This window comes from Pygocentrus nattereri, chromosome 13, assembly GCF_015220715.1.
Source record: "Pygocentrus nattereri isolate fPygNat1 chromosome 13, fPygNat1.pri, whole genome shotgun sequence".
NCBI lineage: Eukaryota > Metazoa > Chordata > Actinopteri > Characiformes > Serrasalmidae > Pygocentrus > Pygocentrus nattereri.
In genome coordinates, this window is record NC_051223.1 from 17,021,493 (window position 1) to 17,043,176 (window position 21,684).

At 39.3% G+C, this 21,684-nt stretch overlaps 1 protein-coding gene across 1 annotated transcript in view; it reads right to left on the bottom strand.

Moving 5' to 3' along the window:
• LOC108424873 (dynein heavy chain 9, axonemal) overlaps positions 1-21,684 on the bottom strand; it is a 167,439-nt gene that overhangs the window by 35,768 nt on the left and 109,987 nt on the right. Inside the window, exons 57-63 of the mRNA XM_017693145.2 lie at positions 18,695-18,859; positions 17,392-17,532; positions 16,568-16,738; positions 11,073-11,195; positions 7,032-7,225; positions 2,790-2,938; positions 1,953-2,080 (exon numbers count right to left, since the gene is read on the bottom strand). Coding sequence (XP_017548634.2) covers positions 1,953-2,080; positions 2,790-2,938; positions 7,032-7,225; positions 11,073-11,195; positions 16,568-16,738; positions 17,392-17,532; positions 18,695-18,859 — 1,071 coding nt within the window. The remainder of the gene's footprint in view (positions 1-1,952; positions 2,081-2,789; positions 2,939-7,031; positions 7,226-11,072; positions 11,196-16,567; positions 16,739-17,391; positions 17,533-18,694; positions 18,860-21,684) is intronic.

Here is a 21,684-nt window from a genome sequence, read left to right on the forward strand (position 1 = left end):
GAGCCAGAAGACTGTGAAAACATGGTGGTGGCAGTATCATGGTTTTGGGCATTTTTAGGGCTATTGGATCACGACAGCTTGCCATCATTTGATGGAGTTATGAAATCTAGCTAGACATTCTACAGGAAAATACTAGGGCATCCACTGACAAACTAAACCTTAACTGCTAGTTTGGTTATGCTTGCTGGGATAGCTTTCACTGGCTAAGTTGCACAGATTTAATGAAAGCAGTTTTGTTAAAGCTGCATGGGTGGGACAAGCGTGGCCAACATGCTCCACCAGCAGCTTTAAAGGAGTTAAAGGGCACAATTTGTGGATTGTCTCACAGTGGATTGCTGGCAAGATGCTTGGTTTTATATGGTTAAGAACCATTCAATGAAAAGTTCTTTAGAGAACCAAAACTGCTTCTTTAATGGTACCGCTCCAAAGCACCCATGCTGGCATTCTATAACAGCACGTCAGATTAGTCATATCTGACAATGCTGATGTAGGACTTTATCATTGACTTTTACTGATGCTCCTGGCATTGAAGCACCAGGATGTGACCATGATCAGCAGGCGAGAGGCAGCAGGGATAGCCTCAAAGAGTGAAGTGAAGCACACAGCATATTTCTTTCCCCCCTGAAAAAGTCATTAAAAGTTGAATGCTGCCGTGGCAGGCACTTCTCCAGTCCTGAGCTATCTCACCTTGTTCCTCTTGATGCTCTCCTATTCACTGCTCATTGGAGGCCTTTAAGAGTACATTTCGAGACAAGAGGCGAGGGGGGGTGGCTGGTCGGGGGTGGCCAGTTTAGGCCACTTGATTCCCAGGACTGTGGATTTTCTCTTCCAATCTCAGCAATTGATTGCCTCTCCACAGCAAGTGGATTTCTGCATTTCTTGTCTGCCGGAGCCCTGTGTGCTGCAATATAATTAACCTTCACTGGAGGGGAACTTTCCATTGACCCGGAGAGCTTCCCGGCAAAAGCCTGAATTCATAAGTGGGGCTAAGAGAGAGACGAGGCCAAGGGCTGGCCAGTGGCTGGGATGGATGGAGAGACAAATGGTGGGAAGGATAGATGGAGGATGAGGGGGAGAGGAGGCGCAAGGGAAAGAGAAGAGCCTCTCTCTCTCTCTCTCTCTCTCTCTCTCTCTCTCTCTCTCTCTCTCTCTGAAAGCATCGATCTGGATTCGTATGCAAAGGTAATTAAAGAACTGCTTGTCTCCGCGCCCCCCTGAGGCACAAGGTATGCTTTAGAGCGGCCTGAGGATTTAAAGAAAGAACGCTCTAGTTCTGCCTGCTGCTGCCATTTCTAGCTGCCAATAAAAGACATTAGGATTCTGTACAGGCGCCTCTTTAGAAAGTAAAATGCACTCCTGGTATGTGGAGATAGGGCTGTGTGATCCATGCGTATGGGTACATTTTCTTTTTTGGGCGTAACCACAAAATTTGTCAAACCCCAGTAAAATATCTGGAGTCAAAGCTGTGTTCCATAAACATATTGATCCACTGACTATTTAAGCCACTGACTATTTAAGAAAATGCATTTGGGCCACATGCATTTTCCATAGCAGGTCCACAAGCAGCTGTGGCTGGAACAGAGTGCGTTTTCGCACTGACATTTGGATGGAGTGGAAGCAATCTAATGGACTCATTAGTGGAGTGCATCTCTCTCCCTGGGGTGGGCCATCACCCTGGCTGGGAGTAAGGACACATCACCCCCCCAGAGGGAGCACACCAGGCCATTAATCACCAGAGAGGAAGTCCAGGCCACTGGGACACACGGTAGCCAAATTGAATTCCCACACAAGTGCTGCATGCAGAGGCTGCATTCATCAGCTAAATGTAGGTTAACGGTTATTATCTAAACCCCTGGCCAAACACCTGAAAGCAAGAAGAGTGGTCCTGGATGATTTAGGTGTGAAGTAAGCAGTGTGGACAGAAGCATGCTCCTGCAAGTGGTTAAACCTACCTGTAATATGACCCAGTGACCTTCACGGGCAGCTAAGTCCAGAGTCTGCTCGGCCACCACCTCCTGCCCCTGGCCCAGAGACACATTGTGGAAGTTTCGGTTGTCGAACGTGTAGCCCAGCTTCCGTCCTGCAAGACATAATGTCATTTTTATGTCATAATTACAGGAACTTGTTAAACTGTCATCAGGTTCAAGTAAGTTCTGGAACCCATAAACTGTTTCTGTTTAGAATTTTAACTACATCTTGTTCATTTTTATAAAAACATACTTAATACATTCGTTTTTGACCAGATCCTGTATCATCATAAGGATACAACAGGGTTGTCAAACTGTCTGCATGCACATACCTGTGGACCACTGGTTCACACATGTCCAAAGGAACATACTCAATATAATTACATTTGTTAGTTAGCTAGATTCCCTTTCTGTGCAGTCTCCTTCTCAGAGAGCATTTCTTTCAGCACAGCCTTTACCAATTGATTACTGTGTGCTTTGGCTATCATTTGATTAGTCACACTCGCACACACAGGCATGCCTAATCGATCTCCACACTCCTCCAGAAGCCTTATGAGACCCACTCTTTCAAAATCACATGATGCATGGACAGCCAGCGTCGGCGTAGTGATTTAAAAAGTCTGTCTTTGAAGCAAAAGCTGGACTGGTTACCAACCAGACATTCTCCAAAAACCATTTAGTCTGTAGAGAGAAGTCCGCAGTGCTGCAGACAAGCAGCCACCCATGGATTAGTGCATGAAAAAGTTTTGTTTCAATGTCAAGTCTGGAAAATAAAGGAAACTTCTCTGGAAATAAATACACTTCACAGCTACTGTACTGTACCATGCTTCTCCACGTCCTTTAGTGGGTCAACTCCAGGAGAGAGAATGAAGAACATGGGGGTGGCAGCTCCAGACTCTTCAAAGGAGATGGCAAAGTCCACTGAGCGGCCCATCACGTACTTACTGCCCAGCTTTTCTTCCACAAAGTCCCTGTCCAGAGAAATGACCATCTTAATACTATATTTTTAATGGAAAGCTATAGCGTGCCCTGCACAAAAGTTGGCATCCCTGATAAATATGACCAAAATGAGCTGTAGATTTGCATTACTGCTTATTCTTTTCATCTTTCATTAAAATACTAACATAAACCTAACCCTTAGTTGAAGTACAGTGATAGAAATAAAAAAAAAAACTTAAATCTTATCATGAGATAAATGTTTTTATTAAATCTGTTTGAGTCGCAATTGTTGCACCCCTAGAAATTCTAATGAGTGAAATCTAACTGGTTTATTCCTATTCATATTTTATGTTTTGAAGTTCACCTGAGTGATTAGGAACATGTAAATGGTCAGCCATGCCTTCCTGTTTCACTGGGGAATAAATATGAGGTGGCACACATTCCCTCAGTGATCCATCACCACGAGAAAGACCAGAGAAAACAACGACGTGCAAAAAAGGCTGCTGAGCTGCACAAATCAGGAAATGGCTACAAGAAAGCAGCCAAACAGTTAAAATGAACAATTTTCACTATCAGTTCAATAATTAAGAAGCTTAAAGCCACTGGAGATGTTAAGAATCGGCCAGGAAAAAGACATATGTCTATATTAACCCCACACAAAGTGAAGAGGATGATTTGAGTGAACCAAAGAATTTTCAGAGAGCACAGCTGTCAACGGCCTACATTTGTTAGGTCTTGGAGTCAGAACGTCTCTCAAACTACAATCATACACCACATGTCTGAGAGAGTTGCCTGAAGAAATCATCTGTCAAGGACAAAAAAGCCAAGGGCCTACATCACTTGCCAGACATTGCTGGAACTTTTACTGGGTGTTATTTTATTTAGGTTTGGTGTAGAGACAAAGATAGCCACACAGAAAAGTACCACATCCCCACTGTGAAGTCCGGTGATGGATCAGTAAAATAGTGAGTCTGTTTTTCTTTCTCTGGACAACTTGTTCGCACACGTGGCTCAGACTCCATCAAGCAGATACCAGCAGATATTAAATAAAACCTGACTGCCTCAGCCAGGAAGCTTAAACCAGGCTGTGGTTGGATCTTCCAGTAGGACAATGATCCAAAGCACATTTCAAAATCAACACAAAAATGATTCACTGGGGGATGAGCTGAAGAGGAGAGTCCATGAGCCTGGACCTCAGAATCTGAAGGAGGTTCCGTATGAAGGAATGGTCTCAGATCCTTTGTCATGTGTTCTCCCATCTCATTAAGCACTACAGGAGAAGACTCAGAGCTGTTAGGGAGGCTGCATAAAGCTCTAAATGAAAGGGTGCAACACACAGATTTGAGAAATAGTTGTTTCATGATAAGATTCAGTTTTTTTCTTCCTATCACTGTACTTCAAACAAAGGCTAGATTTTTGTTCATATTTTAAATGAAAGATCAACCTGATAAGCAATAAAGAATGTTTTTTTTCTGTTTTCTTATGTTTACCAGGAGTGTCAGTACTTGTGAAGGTCACTACAGTTGTGATTGAAAAGCTCTAACAGCTGTGTATGAAACTCATAAAGCATAATGGAAATCTTTAGGAACATCTGTGATGCAATACATTTGCATATATTTACATATAACATAACACAGGACAAGTCTTATCAGATTGGCATAGATATTATCATTCTAAAGGGCATATTTCTATAAATACAAAACTCAAAACCGGTCAAACCATGAACTGGGTTGAGACTTGACGTTTTGGGATGCAGTTATTGAATATCTTCATTTTTGCATAGTCATTAAAATATTATCTTCAATATTCAAATATTATATAAGAATATGGAAACAATGCTGAAGAGACTGGAAATGAAAACAGCACTAGACGTAGTGGGAAAACATCACTGATAAATCATTTTTTCTATAGCACATAATTGCTATTTATAGAAAAAGCTATCCTAAGGGATCCTGCCTAATCTGTCAAAACCTGACCAGGTTGCTTTCTATGTGCCAGTGATGAGTGGTGCTGGACAGCAGGAGAAATAGTGTTTTGTAACCACGATTTTTTTTTGGCTTAAAACGCCTTAGACTTGAGTATGTGCTAAACTCAGCTGTGCTGATCTTACTACCAAGTGAAATACTTAACTTGCTACCATGTACACTGTCATTCAATCTTGGAAATAAATATAGTGGAGAATATGCTGGCTAGTAATCCAGAGAAGAAGGAAAAGCATTTGGACTGTGGCAGGCACTGACATTATCACCTCAAACAAAGCTCTAATATAGACTCTCAACAGCCCAACCTCTAACAACTGCTGAGATATCAGCGCGGCTTTGGCAGGACGCGACCGACAGGCTGATAGGAAAATATGGCTGACCATAAACTGTTTTTGCGTCATGTGCAGCCAGTTTATCTTGCTCTCTTTTCAGGTACTGCTGTGCACTACTACTGTCTCGCTAGCATTTTGCTCCTTAAACATTCATTGTCTCCTGTCAGACTGATAAAAACGGATGCACGGAAGCACATGCTTTCATAAACAAAGGAAAAGAAGCAGCTATTTAAATAGTTACTGAATTTTTCTAATTTAATTGAGAATTCGTTGCAGCTCTACTACTGTATAGTGTTTTACATATGGGCTACATAGTAAGAGTGGGCAACATGCCAAACATTGCGTCAAGATGTTTGAAGACATGCAAGATGCGATATGTATTAGAATGTTTAGTTTTGAGGTTGGAATGGAAACAATGGTTTAGAAAGCTATGAAAAACTATTAGAACAAAGCTGTTTGTAATTAAGTGTTTGAAAAAAGCATTTATTAAAGAGGAAACAGGAAAAATCAAATATATGGTAATTAATTAAATAAGATGATGTCATAATAGTCTGGCACCCAATCAGCTACTTGTTACTGTGCAGTTTAAACAGCTACCATACTGACCAGCCATTTCAATTACAAATATAGGTGCACTTCTTAGTTCTACACTTAGACTTTAGTCCATCGTTTTCTCTGCACACTTTGGTAACCCCTCTTTTACCTTGTAGGGCTGCTGGGATTTTTAAACACTCAATGTCAATGCTGGACTTAACATAGCATACCCACCAAAAATATCCAGCCAACAGCATCCTGTGGGCAGAGCCCTGTGATCACTGACAGAGAACCAGAGCATGACCAACCCAAACTGTGGAGCAACAGATGATCTACTGTCTTTGGCTTTATACCTATAAGGTGGGTCAACATGGTATGTGTGTGTCATAGTGTGGACAGTGAGTGGACACAGTGTTAAAAGACTCTAGCAGCACTGCTGTGTTTGATCCACTTGTACCAGCACAACACAAACTAACACGTCACCACCACGTAAGTATGACTGCAGTGCTGAGAATGATCTACCCCCAAATTCTATATCTGTAGTGGTCCTGTGGGGTCCTGATTAGTTTAAAAGGGGGGCTAACACACAAACTACAAAGTGCTCCTATATCAAGTGCTCCGACCCGATAAAATGGACAATGAGCGGATACGAGGAGGCGGACTTGATGAAGTGGCTGGTATATTGGTTGTTGTTGTTTACAGGCTCTTTATAATTGTTCTACATTTTTCTTTTTTTATGCTACATGAAGTTGTTCAGCACTAGAGACAAACTAATGATACCCATGATACACTCATAAAAGAGTGCTGTAGCACAATTTATTATAATAATGGTTTTATTGCCCACCCTTATTGGGGTAGTGTTAAAATGCTCATAGTAGCTGAACAAGATGTGAAGATAATGATCTGTTTAAAGGAGAATTCCATTGTTTTTTGTAAAACTTCTGCATAATTATAGGGTTGAGGTGTAAATAAAGTAATTCAGAGAGGTTTTATATAAAATACTCCATTGTAGAGAAACTTGCTGAGTCAGACGTGCACTGTAAGATCAAAGAATACCCAAAGAAACTTCTTTCTCAGAAGTATCACTGTTTTACTATTATCAACATTACACATAAAACTCCGACGACACATTTTCTCTGCAACAAACCATTTTATCAAACCACTGAATGACTTTATTAGCATCTCCACGACTAATTATGTAGAAATTTGGAAACATCTATCAATTTCCCCTTTAATAATTTTTGCTTCATTGTCATTTAATTAGGAGTATGTCTGACCTGACGGCGTAGGTCATTCTGTCTGGCCGTAGAGCTCGCATCATGCAAAGCCTCTGCAGGGATGTCTTGTTTTTCCACTCCTGAGGGAACTTCTCTTTCTCTGGACACTCAGACTCCACAAACTTCTTCCAGCGTTTTGCTGAGCCCTCGATATCTCGGTCCAGGTTGCGGAACTCGTCCATGGTACAAAGTGCCTAAAAAAAGGTAATGCATAATTAGCACTGAATCTTTACACAGCGATTCCTTCTTCTTCTTCTTCTTCTTTCGGCTGCTCCCTTTAGGGGTCGCCACAGTGCATCATCTGCCTCCATCTTGCCCTATCCATTGCCTCCTCTACTTTCACACCAACCATCTCCATATCCACTTTCACTACATCCAGAAACCTCCTCTGAGGTCTACCTCTTGTCCTTCTACCCGGCAGCTCCATCTCCAACATTCTTTGACCAATATATCCACTATTCCTCCTCAACACATGTCCAAACCATCTCAACCTGGCCTCTCTGGCTTTATCTCCAAACTGCTCCACCTTCACTGTCCCTCTGATCTGCTCATTTCTAATCTTATGTGTTTAGGGACACCTTGCCATCTTTTGAAATTTTAGTGGTATATCAGTTTTCAACTGGTAAGAAAAAAACAGTTCATGTAAAACATTTTTTAACTTCAAGTTCATCAGAATGTCTTCCTCTGCACAGTCATATGCTAGACAAACTGCTTGTTTTGTTCATTTTCGAGGTGAAAATAAGCACATATCCATTACAGAGAACAACATAAATATGGTATTTTTCTACGTGTTAATGAATAACTTGAAAATTGAATTCTTTTAGTTTTTAATTAATATATGTATATAAATATATAACTTTTGCATGGTCCAAATTTGATGTTTTTTCCCTGTATTTTATTCAGCAAATAAACAGTAACTGTGCATTAAAAGGTGCAGAAGTGTGTTCTCTGTAGAGGTTGATTTAACTTATTTGCACTTGAAAATAGAAAAAAGAGGGACATCAAAATTTTTGCATATCACTGTATGTGTAAAATATTGTTGCATATGTAAATATATATGTGATTAGGGCTGAGTACCCAAAAGCACAGAGCAAAACATCTCTATACTACAGAGGACCAAAAGGTCTGACAAAAAACAAAAAAAAAACACAGTGTCTATGTTTGATACTTTCGAAGCTTTGCATTGCATCATTTAAAAAAACTCACTCTGACTGGCCTGTGGATGCACAGAGAGTAAAAGAGACAGCTCTTACAGCTACAACGCACATCTACAGTTTGGTGGTACTTCATAAAAGTAAGTTAACATCAGATAAAAACAGCTCCTCGTGCATCAAATGGTTAACACAAGTAGTTGCAAAGTCAAGTAATACATAAAATCTGATCAAATATCAACATTTTCAGTGAAGACAGCAGGTTAGATAAGTAAATAAATGATTTCTTTCTTATTTCTGCAAATAAAGGTAACTTTTCTGATGTTTATCAGTGTAGCGAACATATTTAGAGTCGGTTAGCACCAGAATGAGCATGTATTAGCTTATTATTATAAATATATATGAATATATTATTATTATGAACTATACGCACAGTAGATCATTTAGTGGTTAATTGGATTCTTCAGTCAAGTTATCATCAAATCACTGATAATGATTAACACTGTATCTCACTACAGGGGATCTGAGATAATACAAGAGATAGGATTGTAATATTATTGATAATAATTAATGTCTGTTTTGTTATAATTGCAAAAAAAGGTGTCTTAATAAAGGTGTTGCACACTGAGAGAGAAAACAAGTTCATTTGTAAACGGAATTTGAAAAGCCAGATGTCTCCAAACTTTTGACAGCATGTGTAAATGCTAGTCTAGCTCATTTTTGCATGAGAAGTACAAAGAGTTGGAAACCTGCACTAACTTTAGAATTAATAATGCATTAGGGGCTCATTTAGTATGCGTTATATATTGTGGGCTTTGGTGTGAGGTAATTGCTGAGTGAGCCACGCTGGAGTTTGTCAAAAGACGGCCGGAGACAAAAGAAGACCCGGAGAGAGAAAAGGTTCACAACCGCCATTGGTGTGAGTGTCAAGGTGTTAATCTAATCTAACTGCAAAGCAAATTGTCTTTATGCCGCTTAAATTGCTGAGCAAACATTAGAGAGTTCCTTCATAACGGAGAGGCGCAAAGTGCTGAGGCAGCGAAACTAAGGCTTTCTTATTGCATAGTTATATTTATCCGAGAGCAACGCTGTGACATATGCCAGTCCGTGCGCTTTCAGAGCAGCCAGCCCAACCTAAAGGTGCTGAAACCGGCAGGACGTCGGTGACTCATAATCCTCAAAAAGCCTTCCTTATGGAAAAAGGGATGTCTCTATACTGCAGCTCAGTGCCACAGACTTTCTCTCACTCTAAAACGAACCCAGGCTCTTCCAGAACCTGTGCTTGCTTTTAGCTCCATGACATCTAACTGCCTCCCAGTCTCATAGGTTTACATAGAAAACAGAGGAATTCAGAGAGCTTAGCAATGATGGAGCTTTGATCAACGAAACACAGTATTTTTAGTCTTAAAATGTTAAATTATGCATGATGAAGCTGAGATACCATCATATGCATGCAAATACTATGTAAATGTAAAAGTTATTCATTCTTTTACATTAACCCTTTCAAGGCCACAGTTATTACTGTGAATTTGATCCACTACTGGCAGTCATACGCAAAGGTTTAGGTGCCCATGGTCAAATGACATGTTCTGTAGGGGGGTAGGGGGGTGGGGGTGGGCTGGGGCCACAAAATATGGCATGTGCTCTATATATATATATATATATATATATATATATATATATATATATATATATATATATATATATATATATATATATATACCCCAAAAAATATAGTAATAAAAGAATAAATATTTGCAGAAAATTGTTCTAGATTTGAGTTTTCTCCCTGTAGAGCACATGTCTACAGTTATTGCTGTTACTTTGTTCCACTACTTGCAGTCGTATGCAAACATTTAGGTGTCCCTGGACTGATTTCCACCAAAGCGTAATTTGGTAGGAGAATGGTTATGTTAAAAATGAGTTATGACTGCTTTTGGTACATAAAATCACAAACATCATAACTGGACCTCAGAGGAACAATACAAAACAGAAAAAGTAGAGTATGGATCTTTAAAACAACAAAATTGCATTCTAAGTTAGTGAGCTTAGTCTGATGGCAGTGAGTGTTGTCTTTTATTCCAACCACATGCTGCGCTCCACTTGTCACAAGCATCATGCTGCTGTGAGTGCCATAAATTGAGCAGTTTCAAGCTAAAAGCACATAAAGAATAGAAATGAGGAGTCACTAGCAGAAAACAAACACATAAAAAGAAGTAATGGACAATACCCAACCCTATCCAAGACTATCATTCTTATAACCAGCCAGCTATTCTGAGGGAGCTGGCGCCACCCTAAACCCTTCCCAAGACACATCACTGCACACACATCTGTTTTTTGTACCTGAACCAAGCATAATGAACCCATCTGCCTTTGCGCTGGTCAGGGAAGCAAGTGGAGGCAGGAACAACTAAAAAAGTCTGATCTTAGAATAACTTCAAAACTGAATTATCTTGATTTTAAGGGTTCTGTTTTAAATATTAACATGCTTTGAAAGCTTTTGAAAGGATACACTTGCCATTAAGGTTTAGCTCACTGCTGAACAGATCTGACAAGTGAGTAAACTAAGTGTCATCCTAAGGGACGTGCGCACTAATGCTAGACAGACTCAGTGCGTTATACACATCTTAGCATCTTAGATGGAAACTGCTATTTGCAAAGGGACTGCACTTTTTTTTCCAAAAACATTATGCATGTGCAATTAAAGCTTTCTTCTAGTGCAAACTATAATTTGGATGATGTAAGTGTGATGTAAACTCTTCTGTTAGGCTGAAAATAATCCATTAAAAAGGCAGCGCATGTTTTATAGATGTTAGTGAAAGCAGAAGCGGACGACACACGAGTGCATTAAATATGCAAAGTGCATCTAATGACCTTTACAATGTCTCACCTTGATTCCTCCCCACGAGTGATGAGAGAGGAAGTCCACGGGTGATGTAACACCAGGCTGGACAGGATACCTCAGCAGAAAGTCCAGCTCACTGGGGTTGATCTCTTTATTCATCAGTAAAATCTAAAAGGACAAGAGGGTGGAGGAAGAGAGAGAGAGAAAGAGAGTGAGGGGAGAGAGTGTGAAAGAGGGAGCAGGTGTTAGTAAAACCTTATGTTTATTCCTCATATGTGATGATTCCACAACTTCCTTTCAAGTCATCCCAAATAAAAACACTTTTCAGGCTAATATCATATAAAGGAGGTATGACCTTATCATATTTCACTTTTAAAACCCTAGTGACATATCTCTGGTCATCCTGATTCATTAACATCGACCATCTAAAATGACCCGCTTCCATAGCCCCTAATGGATTCACCAAGACAAAAGCCATTCGAATTTTTTTCTTTCCATTTCTAGGTTCCTTGAGAACAGCAACTATATATATATATATATATATATATATATATATATGTATATGTGTGTGTGTGTGTGTATTTTTTTAACATAGATAAGTAATTACAGTGTTATTATTAGTTAATTATGATGTTGGTACTTATTAATTAGTTAATTAGTATGTAATGAAGTGAACAATCTGTGAACAAAATGAACAATCTGTACATATTTATATAATAAGCTAAAAAAAGAGTTTTCTTTGTTACATGTGATGGCAAATGTGTAAAATCTGAGAAATAAAGCATTGATAGACATTGACATTCTAATAAGTATTAGGTTTGGCATAGAAACATATGCAACATGAGGAAAAGCCCCACTGGGGGAAAAAGTGACCAATCAAAAAAGATGTGAACACTGGGGGGCTTTACAGCAGGACAGTTTAGCTCACATTTGTGATTAAAAAACAATCTGCTTAAAGATGAATATTAGTGCACTAGCATATGTACCATCCTGTAGCAACATTGAGAGCTTTGCTAAAAACCTTGATAAGAGACGATGAGGGCCCCTCGCCACTGCAGCTTGGTGAGTAGTTTACTTTAATGACGGAATACGATGTTGCGTCTCTTTGTTAGTTGTGGTGTTTAAGGCGCTTGCTAATGTTGCTAATGTTCACATGGGCTGAGTAAGAAGAATTAAATCTGTTGCACTTTTTCTCTCCGTCATTCTCCTCCAAAAAGAAGCACCCCCAGTTTCTAAGAGTGCTAATATCTAATGTGGTGTTGAACTTCCAGCCATAAAAATGTTGATAGACAATTTGCAACTTTCGACACATTACTGCTTAAATAAACATCGCAGCAGAGCGTGAGGCATTTTCACTGATCTCCATCACCTTGTTTTAAAGGTAGTTTATTAAATTACCTGAAAAATATAGCAGTGACCCCATGCTCAAAAGTGGGGGACATGTCTGCTCCCCCTCTAGTAAAAGTAGGGATGCACATGCTCCCCTTGCCCCACTGCTCAGACATCTAAGGCTAGAATCTATGTTAATAAGGACAGGTCATGAGGACCCCGTGCTCTGATAAGGCCTATACAGAATAAATTGGACATCTTCACTTTAGAATTGAGGGTCGAATAGTTGTGCTTTTTTATTGGACGTACAGAAAGAAATTCAAAAAAGCACCCTGTAGTGCAGCATCCTAGGGTAAGGGCTGCACATAAGATTACGATGTACAATACACAAATAAAAGTGCTCTGCAAAGTGCTTGACTCCAGTTATTGCTTAATAAAGCAGTAATGAGTAGTTAGTTAATTGGCAGCTAGTGGCTCAATAAGGGCCCTGCAAGCGCATTACATTACCCCCCTATACTTACGTACTACTAAATGAATAAATTATAATATAAAATGTATACTCTGGCACAACTGGGCGCAGTATAATTTAATGCAATTTGGTGTCGATAAAATTCAGCATCACAGCATTTTCCAAAAAGTCCTGAGTTGTTCTGAACTCTCTAAGCTTAAATAATGTCTTACAAACCTGACACTGACTGACATTGACTGTTTGATTGATGATGATCTGCTTTGTTCTCTTAAAATGACACCAAAAGGTGACCTTCACATACAGAGTGCTCTACAAATATTGGCACTCCTGGTAAACATGAGCAAACCAGGCTATAAAAAACAGGCTTTCTTGCTGATCCATTTGATCTTCATCAAACGGTTAACAAAAATCGAATATTTTCTGAAATACAATGATTAATAAAGCCCTCAATCTTATCAGGAAATAAATATTTTTCTCAAAGCTTTGTGTGCCACTATTATCAGCACCCTTTCATTTAATACTGTGAACAGCCCCTCTTTGCAATGTCTTATCCAACAGCGCCTAATGAGGCCGGAGAGCACATGGCAAAGGACCTGAGAGCATTCCTCTCCAGATCCTTCAGATTCAGAGGTCCTCTCTGTGAACTCTCCTCTTCAGCTCATCCCATAGGTTTTCTATGGGGTTTAAGTTTGGGGACTGTGGTAGTAATGGCAGAACCTTGATTCTGTGGTCAGTGAAACACTTTTGTGTTGATTTTGAGGTGTGCTTTGGATCATTATCCTGGAAAATCCAAATTCCAAGCTACGGCCCTTTTTAAGCTTCCTGACTAAGGCAGATTTTGATTTTATTTCTGCTGGAGTCTGTGATACCATGTGTCTGAATAAATTCTCCAACAACATCACAGATCCTCCACCACACTTCACTGTGGGGATGAGGAACTGTTCTGCATGTCTATCCCTGTGTCCACACCAAACTCACCTCTGCTGTTTGTTGGCAAAAACCTTTATTTTGGTCTCATCTCACCATAAAACAGCGACTTCAGTCCCACTAAAAGTTCTAGTGACATTTGGTAAACGGTAGAAGCTTAAGTTTGTTGGTCCAAACAACGTTTGATTGTGGTTTGGGGGACATTCTGACCCCAATACCTATGTCTGCAATTCCCCATCTGTGATTCTTATAGATTGTGTGTGAGGTCAGTATAGACATACGTCCTCTTCCCAGCAGATTCTGAACATCTTCAGTTGTTTTAAGCTTTTTAATTATTGCCCTGGTAGTGTAAATGGACATTTTCAACTGTTTAGATCATTTCTTATAGCCATTTCCTGAATGGTGCAGCTCAGCAACCTTTTGTCGTACATCAATGCTGTTTTTCTGGTCTTTCACATAACGATGGATGACTGAGGGAATTTGGCCTGTGTTTCATCTCATATTTATTCCCTAGTAAAACAGGACATGGCTGACCATTTAAGTATTCCTCATTGCTCAGGCGCACTTAAAAACATTAAATATGAATAGGAATAAATTTCAGTTAGATTTACACTCATACGAATTTCTACGGGTGCCAGTAATTGTGGCACACACAGATTTAAGAGGTACATACTTTTTATCATGAAAGGATTTAATATTTTCTTACCATCATTACACCTTAAACAAAGGTTAGGTTTAGATTTTTTTGCTAATATTTTTAAAGTAATTAATCATTTTACAGCCCGTTTTGATCATGATTATCAGTGGAGCCAGTATTTGTGGAGGGCACTGTAGTACTATAAGCTTTAACCAGATTTACAGCAAGAAAAACAAACTGAAAATATCATACAAGAAGAAGTTATATAAATGGTCACTGCAGATCTCTTTGTAGAAGAAATCAGACTTCCTCGTCTATTTGATGGTGCAACAGCACAGCAGTGTTGTATGTGTAAAAATACATCAAAACACTAAAAAAGAACTGTTTGCATTGCATGAACTCAATCTCCTCAGTTCTTGTGCATTTAGACTAAATGGTGGAGTAGACCATTAAATTAACAATGTAAAAATTACAAGTCAAGCTTGAGACTGGGAAATAATAATTGTTCTTCTAAGACTTCAAACAATACAATGGAAATAGAAGTAATGTTTAACAGTAATCGCTTCACAGGGTATGACTGGCATTGATGCCTATCACACTACAGTTTTTAAACACTCTGCTTTTGTGTATATAATAAGCCTAATATGCCTCCATCTTCTTTTTCTTCCTTTTCCCTTTCCAGTTACTGTGGTTTCCTTTTGCTCTGGGTTGCAGGATCCTCTGTAGGATACTCTGGCACAACTTGGCACAATATAGTTTGGTGTTGACAAAATTCAGTATCACAGTATTGTCTAAACAAAGTGTTGAGTTCGTCCTGAAAACTTAAAGCTAAAATAACGGCTTGTAAACTTGACACTGACTGAAATGAACTGTTTGGATTGGTTTTGCTCTGCTTTGTTCTCTTATGATGCCAAAGGGAGAACGTCACATAGTATTGTAAGTGTAAACCAAACATCCAGCAGGTGATGCACAGTGCTGTTAAATACAGTTTAGGATAATGATTTCTTTTACAGTATTTCCAGTTTCAGGCATTAATCAGGTATATGTGTGGTACATTACAAAATGTCTTAAAGAACATGAATCTGTCTATTACCTATAAAATGAACCTGAGATGTCAAAGAAAGCAATGATTCTTATTATGGTTTTACTAAGTTCTTATTATTAAAAAAATAAATAAATAAATACCTTTGTACCTTTGCAGTCATTCTATGCTACATAACTTACCCAGAACGTGGGGGTGTTTCCAGAAGTATTTACTGCTGCTTAAATGTGTGATGTATATTTGTACTTACTTACTTTCTACACTAAAAAATAATGAGCTCTTTTATCAGTTTAATGAATATGTTTTAGTGTAATTTAACTTCTCATTATTTTACACAAAGTAATTACACAGCACTTTAAATGCAACTTATATACTCAGCAATACATATAACTAGTAAGGCATTTCAATGCGAATTAGTTAAACTGTCTCAGAACTATTATGCTATCCAGTTTGTACCTCACACTGAAAAATGCTCTGAACCTAAGGGACTGTAAAAGAAAATGTTACCAATTTTTGTTGTATTTACATGTCTCACCAAGAACAAAAAAATCTGTATAGCTGAATGACAATATCTGTATTTGGTATAGATGATATGTATCTTCCAGCACTAGTACAATTTCAGTTAAAAAAAAACAACAGTCTCTTAGAATAGTAGTAGGATTATAGTATTTCAATTGTAATTTGGAGGCCAACGCTCAGGGTCTTTTAGATGCAATTATGAACTGAGGCCAACAATGAAAAAAATCTTACAATGAAATCTCTGAGCCAATACCCAGTATCATCCATTTTATCCTGAAAGAGTTAAATGAGACATGAGCTCTTATACACAGGCCCAGAGGCCTCTAATCAATTACATTAGAATAGGGAATCAAAATCGTGGAGAGAATTCTAGTAAACATGACCCAGAATTTTAGGCTTATGACAGAATCTGAGATGTTAATTCCTTCCCAATCAATATGACAGATATTTACTCAGCTGGGGCAAACTATCCTATATGAACTTCCTCACCTTCTACCTACCTGTGTATTGAGAGAAATGATTTATACAACCTGATCAAGTGTTGATAGCAAAAACAAATGCTCTTCATGCTTCTCCTCATCCTGCTCTGACAGCTGTAATGAGCGGAAGCAGCTTACCTGGAAGGCGAGCTGGGCCGTGTATGTGAGTTTGTCACACTCAAAGAGGCCGCGGGTGGTGTACTGGAAGACGGAGGACGTGATGCTGTCAATCAGATTTAGCACTCTCTGTTTCAAGGCCTCGTCTGGAGCTGCCTTCAGCACAGCTTTCTGAAATACAACGCTGAAGGCCTGACACGCATAAAAGCAAAACACATAAACAAACAGAAAAACAGATGGATTAGAAACCCACTCCAAATATTTCCATTGAGTAGCAATTAATCATAGAGCTGTTTTTTCCATTGGCCTCAAATGAGGCATTTTAGAAGGCGCTTTTCACGAAAGATCACACTCGTTTCTTCTGCATAAATTTGTATAAAAGAAAGAAGCAATTATTTCCTGATAGCTGCAGATTGTATCTTGTCACAGCATGGTGACTGTGTGGATATAAGAGAAAGCCTTTCAACACAGACCACCGGCAACTTAATTATGCATTTTTAATCTATCTTCAGCTAATGCTCGCAAAAAAAATTTCAGAAAGCTGACATCTTGTCCGTATCGTAAGCCGATTCTCCATTATTGCGAGTTGCATGTGCCTAGGGACTATGACAGTGCATTGTATTAAATGTCATATCTTCCAATAGGTGAATGGCTGAGAGAGAGAGCGAGAGAAACCGTATGCCAAAAGAGACAGAAGACAGAAAGAAGCAGCGAAGAGAAAAACACAATAAACTGTGTCTGGAGAGCAAACTGAATCAGATTGTATGAAGGAAATAAACAAAGAGGGCCAGCGAGAGAGAGAGAAAGAGAGCATATTAAAGTTCAGGGTCAACAGAAAGGGCTACCTTGAGAGAGAACTGGTACATAGGGTGGATTTTATTGAGGTCGTTCATGATGAAGTAGAGGAGGGAGGCGCGGGAGGCTGCTGGACGGTAGTGCTCCCTCGCCTCATTGATTTTGGCCTCCGTCACCTTCGCCTCCTTCACCTAAATCAGCACGCAGGTACAAACAAACACACACAGGGGTAAAGACTAAGGCCGTTAACTTGCCAGTGAACTGTTCAGAACAAGACCAAGATCTGCTGACACTTGCATCGAACTGCAGCGTGTAAAACTCTTTGATGAGCTCATTCCAAATAATGATTATCAGAAGCGAACTTAAACCACAATAAGACATTTTCTGTTATAGTTAGATTTGCATTGATTATGGTTAGATTTACATACTAACACACAAAGTCATATTTCTCAGTAACCACAGGGACTTCAATACAAACTGGCTGTTTTTAGGTTAGGAGTTAAACCATAAGTCTTCACCTCAAATGGTACAGCCCCAATTTAATGATACTAATTGTGTCTTGTACAGCAAGAGAGCAATTAGATAAATCTGAAGTTAGCTCCTTATTCTCATTTCCCATTCCACCTTAAATGATGTACAGTTACATTCAGACACCTGTATGGCCGTTATCGTGTAAGTGCTGCAATATTTAAGATGGAGCAGAAATTCAAATAAGAAACTAACATGAGCCTACAGAGATTAGTATATCAAATTCAGTGCAAAGACATGTATCTGGTACTGGCTGATATAACAGACAGTGCTCTACAGAATTTTCACACATGAATCATGCGAAGATGGACAGCAGCAGCAAGAACTGTAAAAAAAAAAAACAAGGTGGCACCAAGACGACAAGAATGAAAAAGCTACTTAAAGAGGACATATCCAAGCAGGAGGGAGGTGAGAAATGCTGACAGAAACTTATTACTTAGCTTGCATTCATTTGTAGCACACTGACTGTCATGATTATGTCCCATTTAAGATATAAGCTTTCACCAGTATCACTACTCAGCCAACTTGACATGTAAATAATAATTAAGAGTAAGAAATGAAGATGATGAAAATCTGCAGATTTTAGAAAAAGGTTTTTTTGAAGGCAATGCTGTGTGTATGCGTGCGAGTATAGCGGGAGAAAAACAGCTAGTGAGGTGGGCTGGTCTGTATCATTGTAATTCCCAGTCTAACCCTGAATACCAGCCATTAAAACAATACACCACACTTTTTATGGTGTGAGTTTTGGGGGAAAATAGCTCAGTAACTCAGTATTTAGGTACCAGGTGGTTGAGCAGTAAAATCACCAAACTATCTATACATTACCTTCTCTTCGATCTCTGCAGCTGTGCGTTTGGTTATCTCCAAGTTTTCCACCAGCTCAGTGTCTCCTAGGAAGTTCCCTGAAGCAGAGGAGAGGCGGGAGAGCAGGTTGTCTTCCAAAGTTTTCAAAGTGATCTTGAAGCCATTCTGCTGCTTCGTGAGGTTCGACTGAAAAAAAGAAAAAAAAGGAGAGAAAATCACAGAGCTGTGGTAAAAGCGGCTAATAAGCGAGGCCGCGGAGTGCAGGTTAGGAGGGCCGGTCGTATGAGCGGCAGAGGGCAGCTCAAAGACGCCACTGATCGATACACACTGCATCTGCAAACAGCAAACATGAAGGAAAGCTCTGGGTGGATTAACTGACTTCCTCTTGGCGTAAGACATCAAACTGCATCCAGTCTTTTTAGGCCCTCGTGTGACAGGACTGTCAATGCTGGTAGATCTATACACCATATTTTGATAGTGAAGCAAACACATCTCTACAAACACGCAAACAAACACACACAGCTATAAAAAATATTCTGCATGATGTGAGTAGGGCTGTTTATTTTGAAGGAACACTCCGGCCAAAATGAAAAACTCACTGTGCTGCAGTAGTTCCTAGGGTGAAATTTTCTGTTTTGCAGACTTAAAAAAACCCTTCTGATGATGCACCTTGAAGGTGAGATGATCCTTTTAAAAACTACAACTACTGTGGAGGGGATTTTTGGGGAGGGCTATTGTTGGCAATTGCATAAGCATGGCAGATAGGTAAAGTTGCTGCTAGAAGGCCAAACATTCACACTGTAACTGTATAGTGCTGTACTGTAGCCATTATAATTGTTATTATGACAGAATTACAGAATTATATATATATAACATATAGGACAGAATTGATTTGTTAGAAGAGATGGGCAATAAAATAAAGTTAACTTTAACAAGGTAGCTACCTGAATATTAAAGTATCTTATGTGAGTTTTGCTCTTTTTGTACTGAATAGAGAGAATTGTGCACAGAACTATAGTAATTCCAGTTTGTCTATGAATATTAGCTTTTAGCCTATGACTAAGCTAGAATACTGGACTGGACAGGGATTTTCAATGGTTGTGTGGTGTATTTGAGTACTGTATTATGGGTACTGATATAACGCTATGCTACGAATAACATATTAAATGCTAGTTTTAAGTCTCTAACCCTTTGAAACCTCAGCTTATTATTTAGTTAAACTTCAGGCTTGTTTTCCAGTAACTAAAGTAAAAAATGGAGTAAAAAAGTCCAAATAACAGCAGAGGCAACAAACGTAAAATTCTAAGCCATGTGAGCATTTTTTAATGAGGCTTCGCTCTTACCAATAATTATTTGTGCTCTGACTTCAATGACCTTGACCTTACACATAACCTTTAGCCAGGGAGGAGGAAGGAGGCCACCTCTGAAGCAGTAACCTTAATGAGTCCATAATTAACCACTAAGCCTTTCTCGGCATATTGTGCCTACAATTTCCCCAGACCCCCAAAAATAAACAATTAACTAGTCAGCGCCATTTTTAATTGTAATTAAAACAAGATAACTCATCTATAATTTCAGGCGATGCAATGCACGAGCATAGTCAGTTAAGTTAATTTAAGATGAGGAGCTTTCGCTTCCTCATTAGAAGGCGAGACAGATGACTGCACGGTCAATGATGACATTTAGAGTCCATAGGCCTTTCCTGATCTTTCACATGGACGCCACTCAAAGCCTAGAGTTTCTTTCAATAAATCACATGTGGGTAAATTCTGTAATGTAACAAGCACAAGCAAGAACTAAATCAGTGTAAAAAAAAGAACCGTCTCTGGGGTGTTATGTAAGACCATTTTCTAAACTGCAGTAGGCTTTTCACAGCAAGCAGCAAGGTAGGGCACAGCTGACAATCAGCGTGGTCTATTCACTCCCACATGACTGTGAAGCAAGAGCACGGCATTGTCATGCTTTTGTTTTTTTTTTCAACTTTCACTATTAATTATGGTGATAAGAGAGTTCGGCATCCTCTTTCTTCTCTCCGTAGCATCTCAGTGAAACACTAATTAACCAAGCTTCATTAAGTCACATTTCAATTTTACAGCAAATTTCACTAAAGGCACACACTAAAAATAATCACAGCTTTTTAAATTAATTTAAAAAACATGGGTTTGTCCACAGCTGAAGGCCTTCCGGTTCAGCTTTGGAGGGAGGGTGGGGGGCTGGGAGGGATCTGTGAGGGACAAATAAAATAAGAAAGGAAGGAACAAGCATGAGAGAAATACAATTGGTCCCCTTTCTCACTGAACTACTGACAAGAGTTCTCAAATTATCTGAAGTTTCAATCTTTAAAAAGCCTGCCGTCAGCAATTTGGGCTTGCGTGAAAGCAGATTTTTGATTTTACGGGCGGAGCTAATGAGAGCAGAGAGGAAGCCTTGAGAGCTTTCGCTCTAATTGTAGGAAAGCAACAGCGGCCTAATCTAGAACACCGGCCTCATTTGTGGCTGAGGTTTTGATTGAGTCAGTTTCATATGATTACTTCCATTTACATAAAGTGTTTGCCATCGCCTACAGAGGAGCCCTTAACAGTCATTACCCAAACAGCACGGCCAGGCTGAAAAGGGCGATACTTCAGCAATACCAACTCTGAACCACCCGGTAACCTCATTAGAATGGAGGTTATAAGACGCCATAACTGTTTTGCAGATGTTTTAAAGGTGCTGCAGGACTGAAAAAAGTTTTTTGTTGTAATAAAGCTTGGCTTAGGTTATTGACTATATGCTGCCTATTACTGTAACGTGACTAATTATCTCCAAGCTCAGCCCAACTATACATCAGAAACCAATGAATCCAATTAAGATCAAAAACGCCTCTCCAAAAAGCCACCAATTAGCTCCCATCCCACTCAACTTTCCCGCAGACAAAGCAGGGAGAGGATAAGCCCATATCAAAGAACCAGCTCTCCGTTTTTAATGAAAGCCCCTGTGATGTTCCTCAGAGCAGACTTGGGTATGAAAAA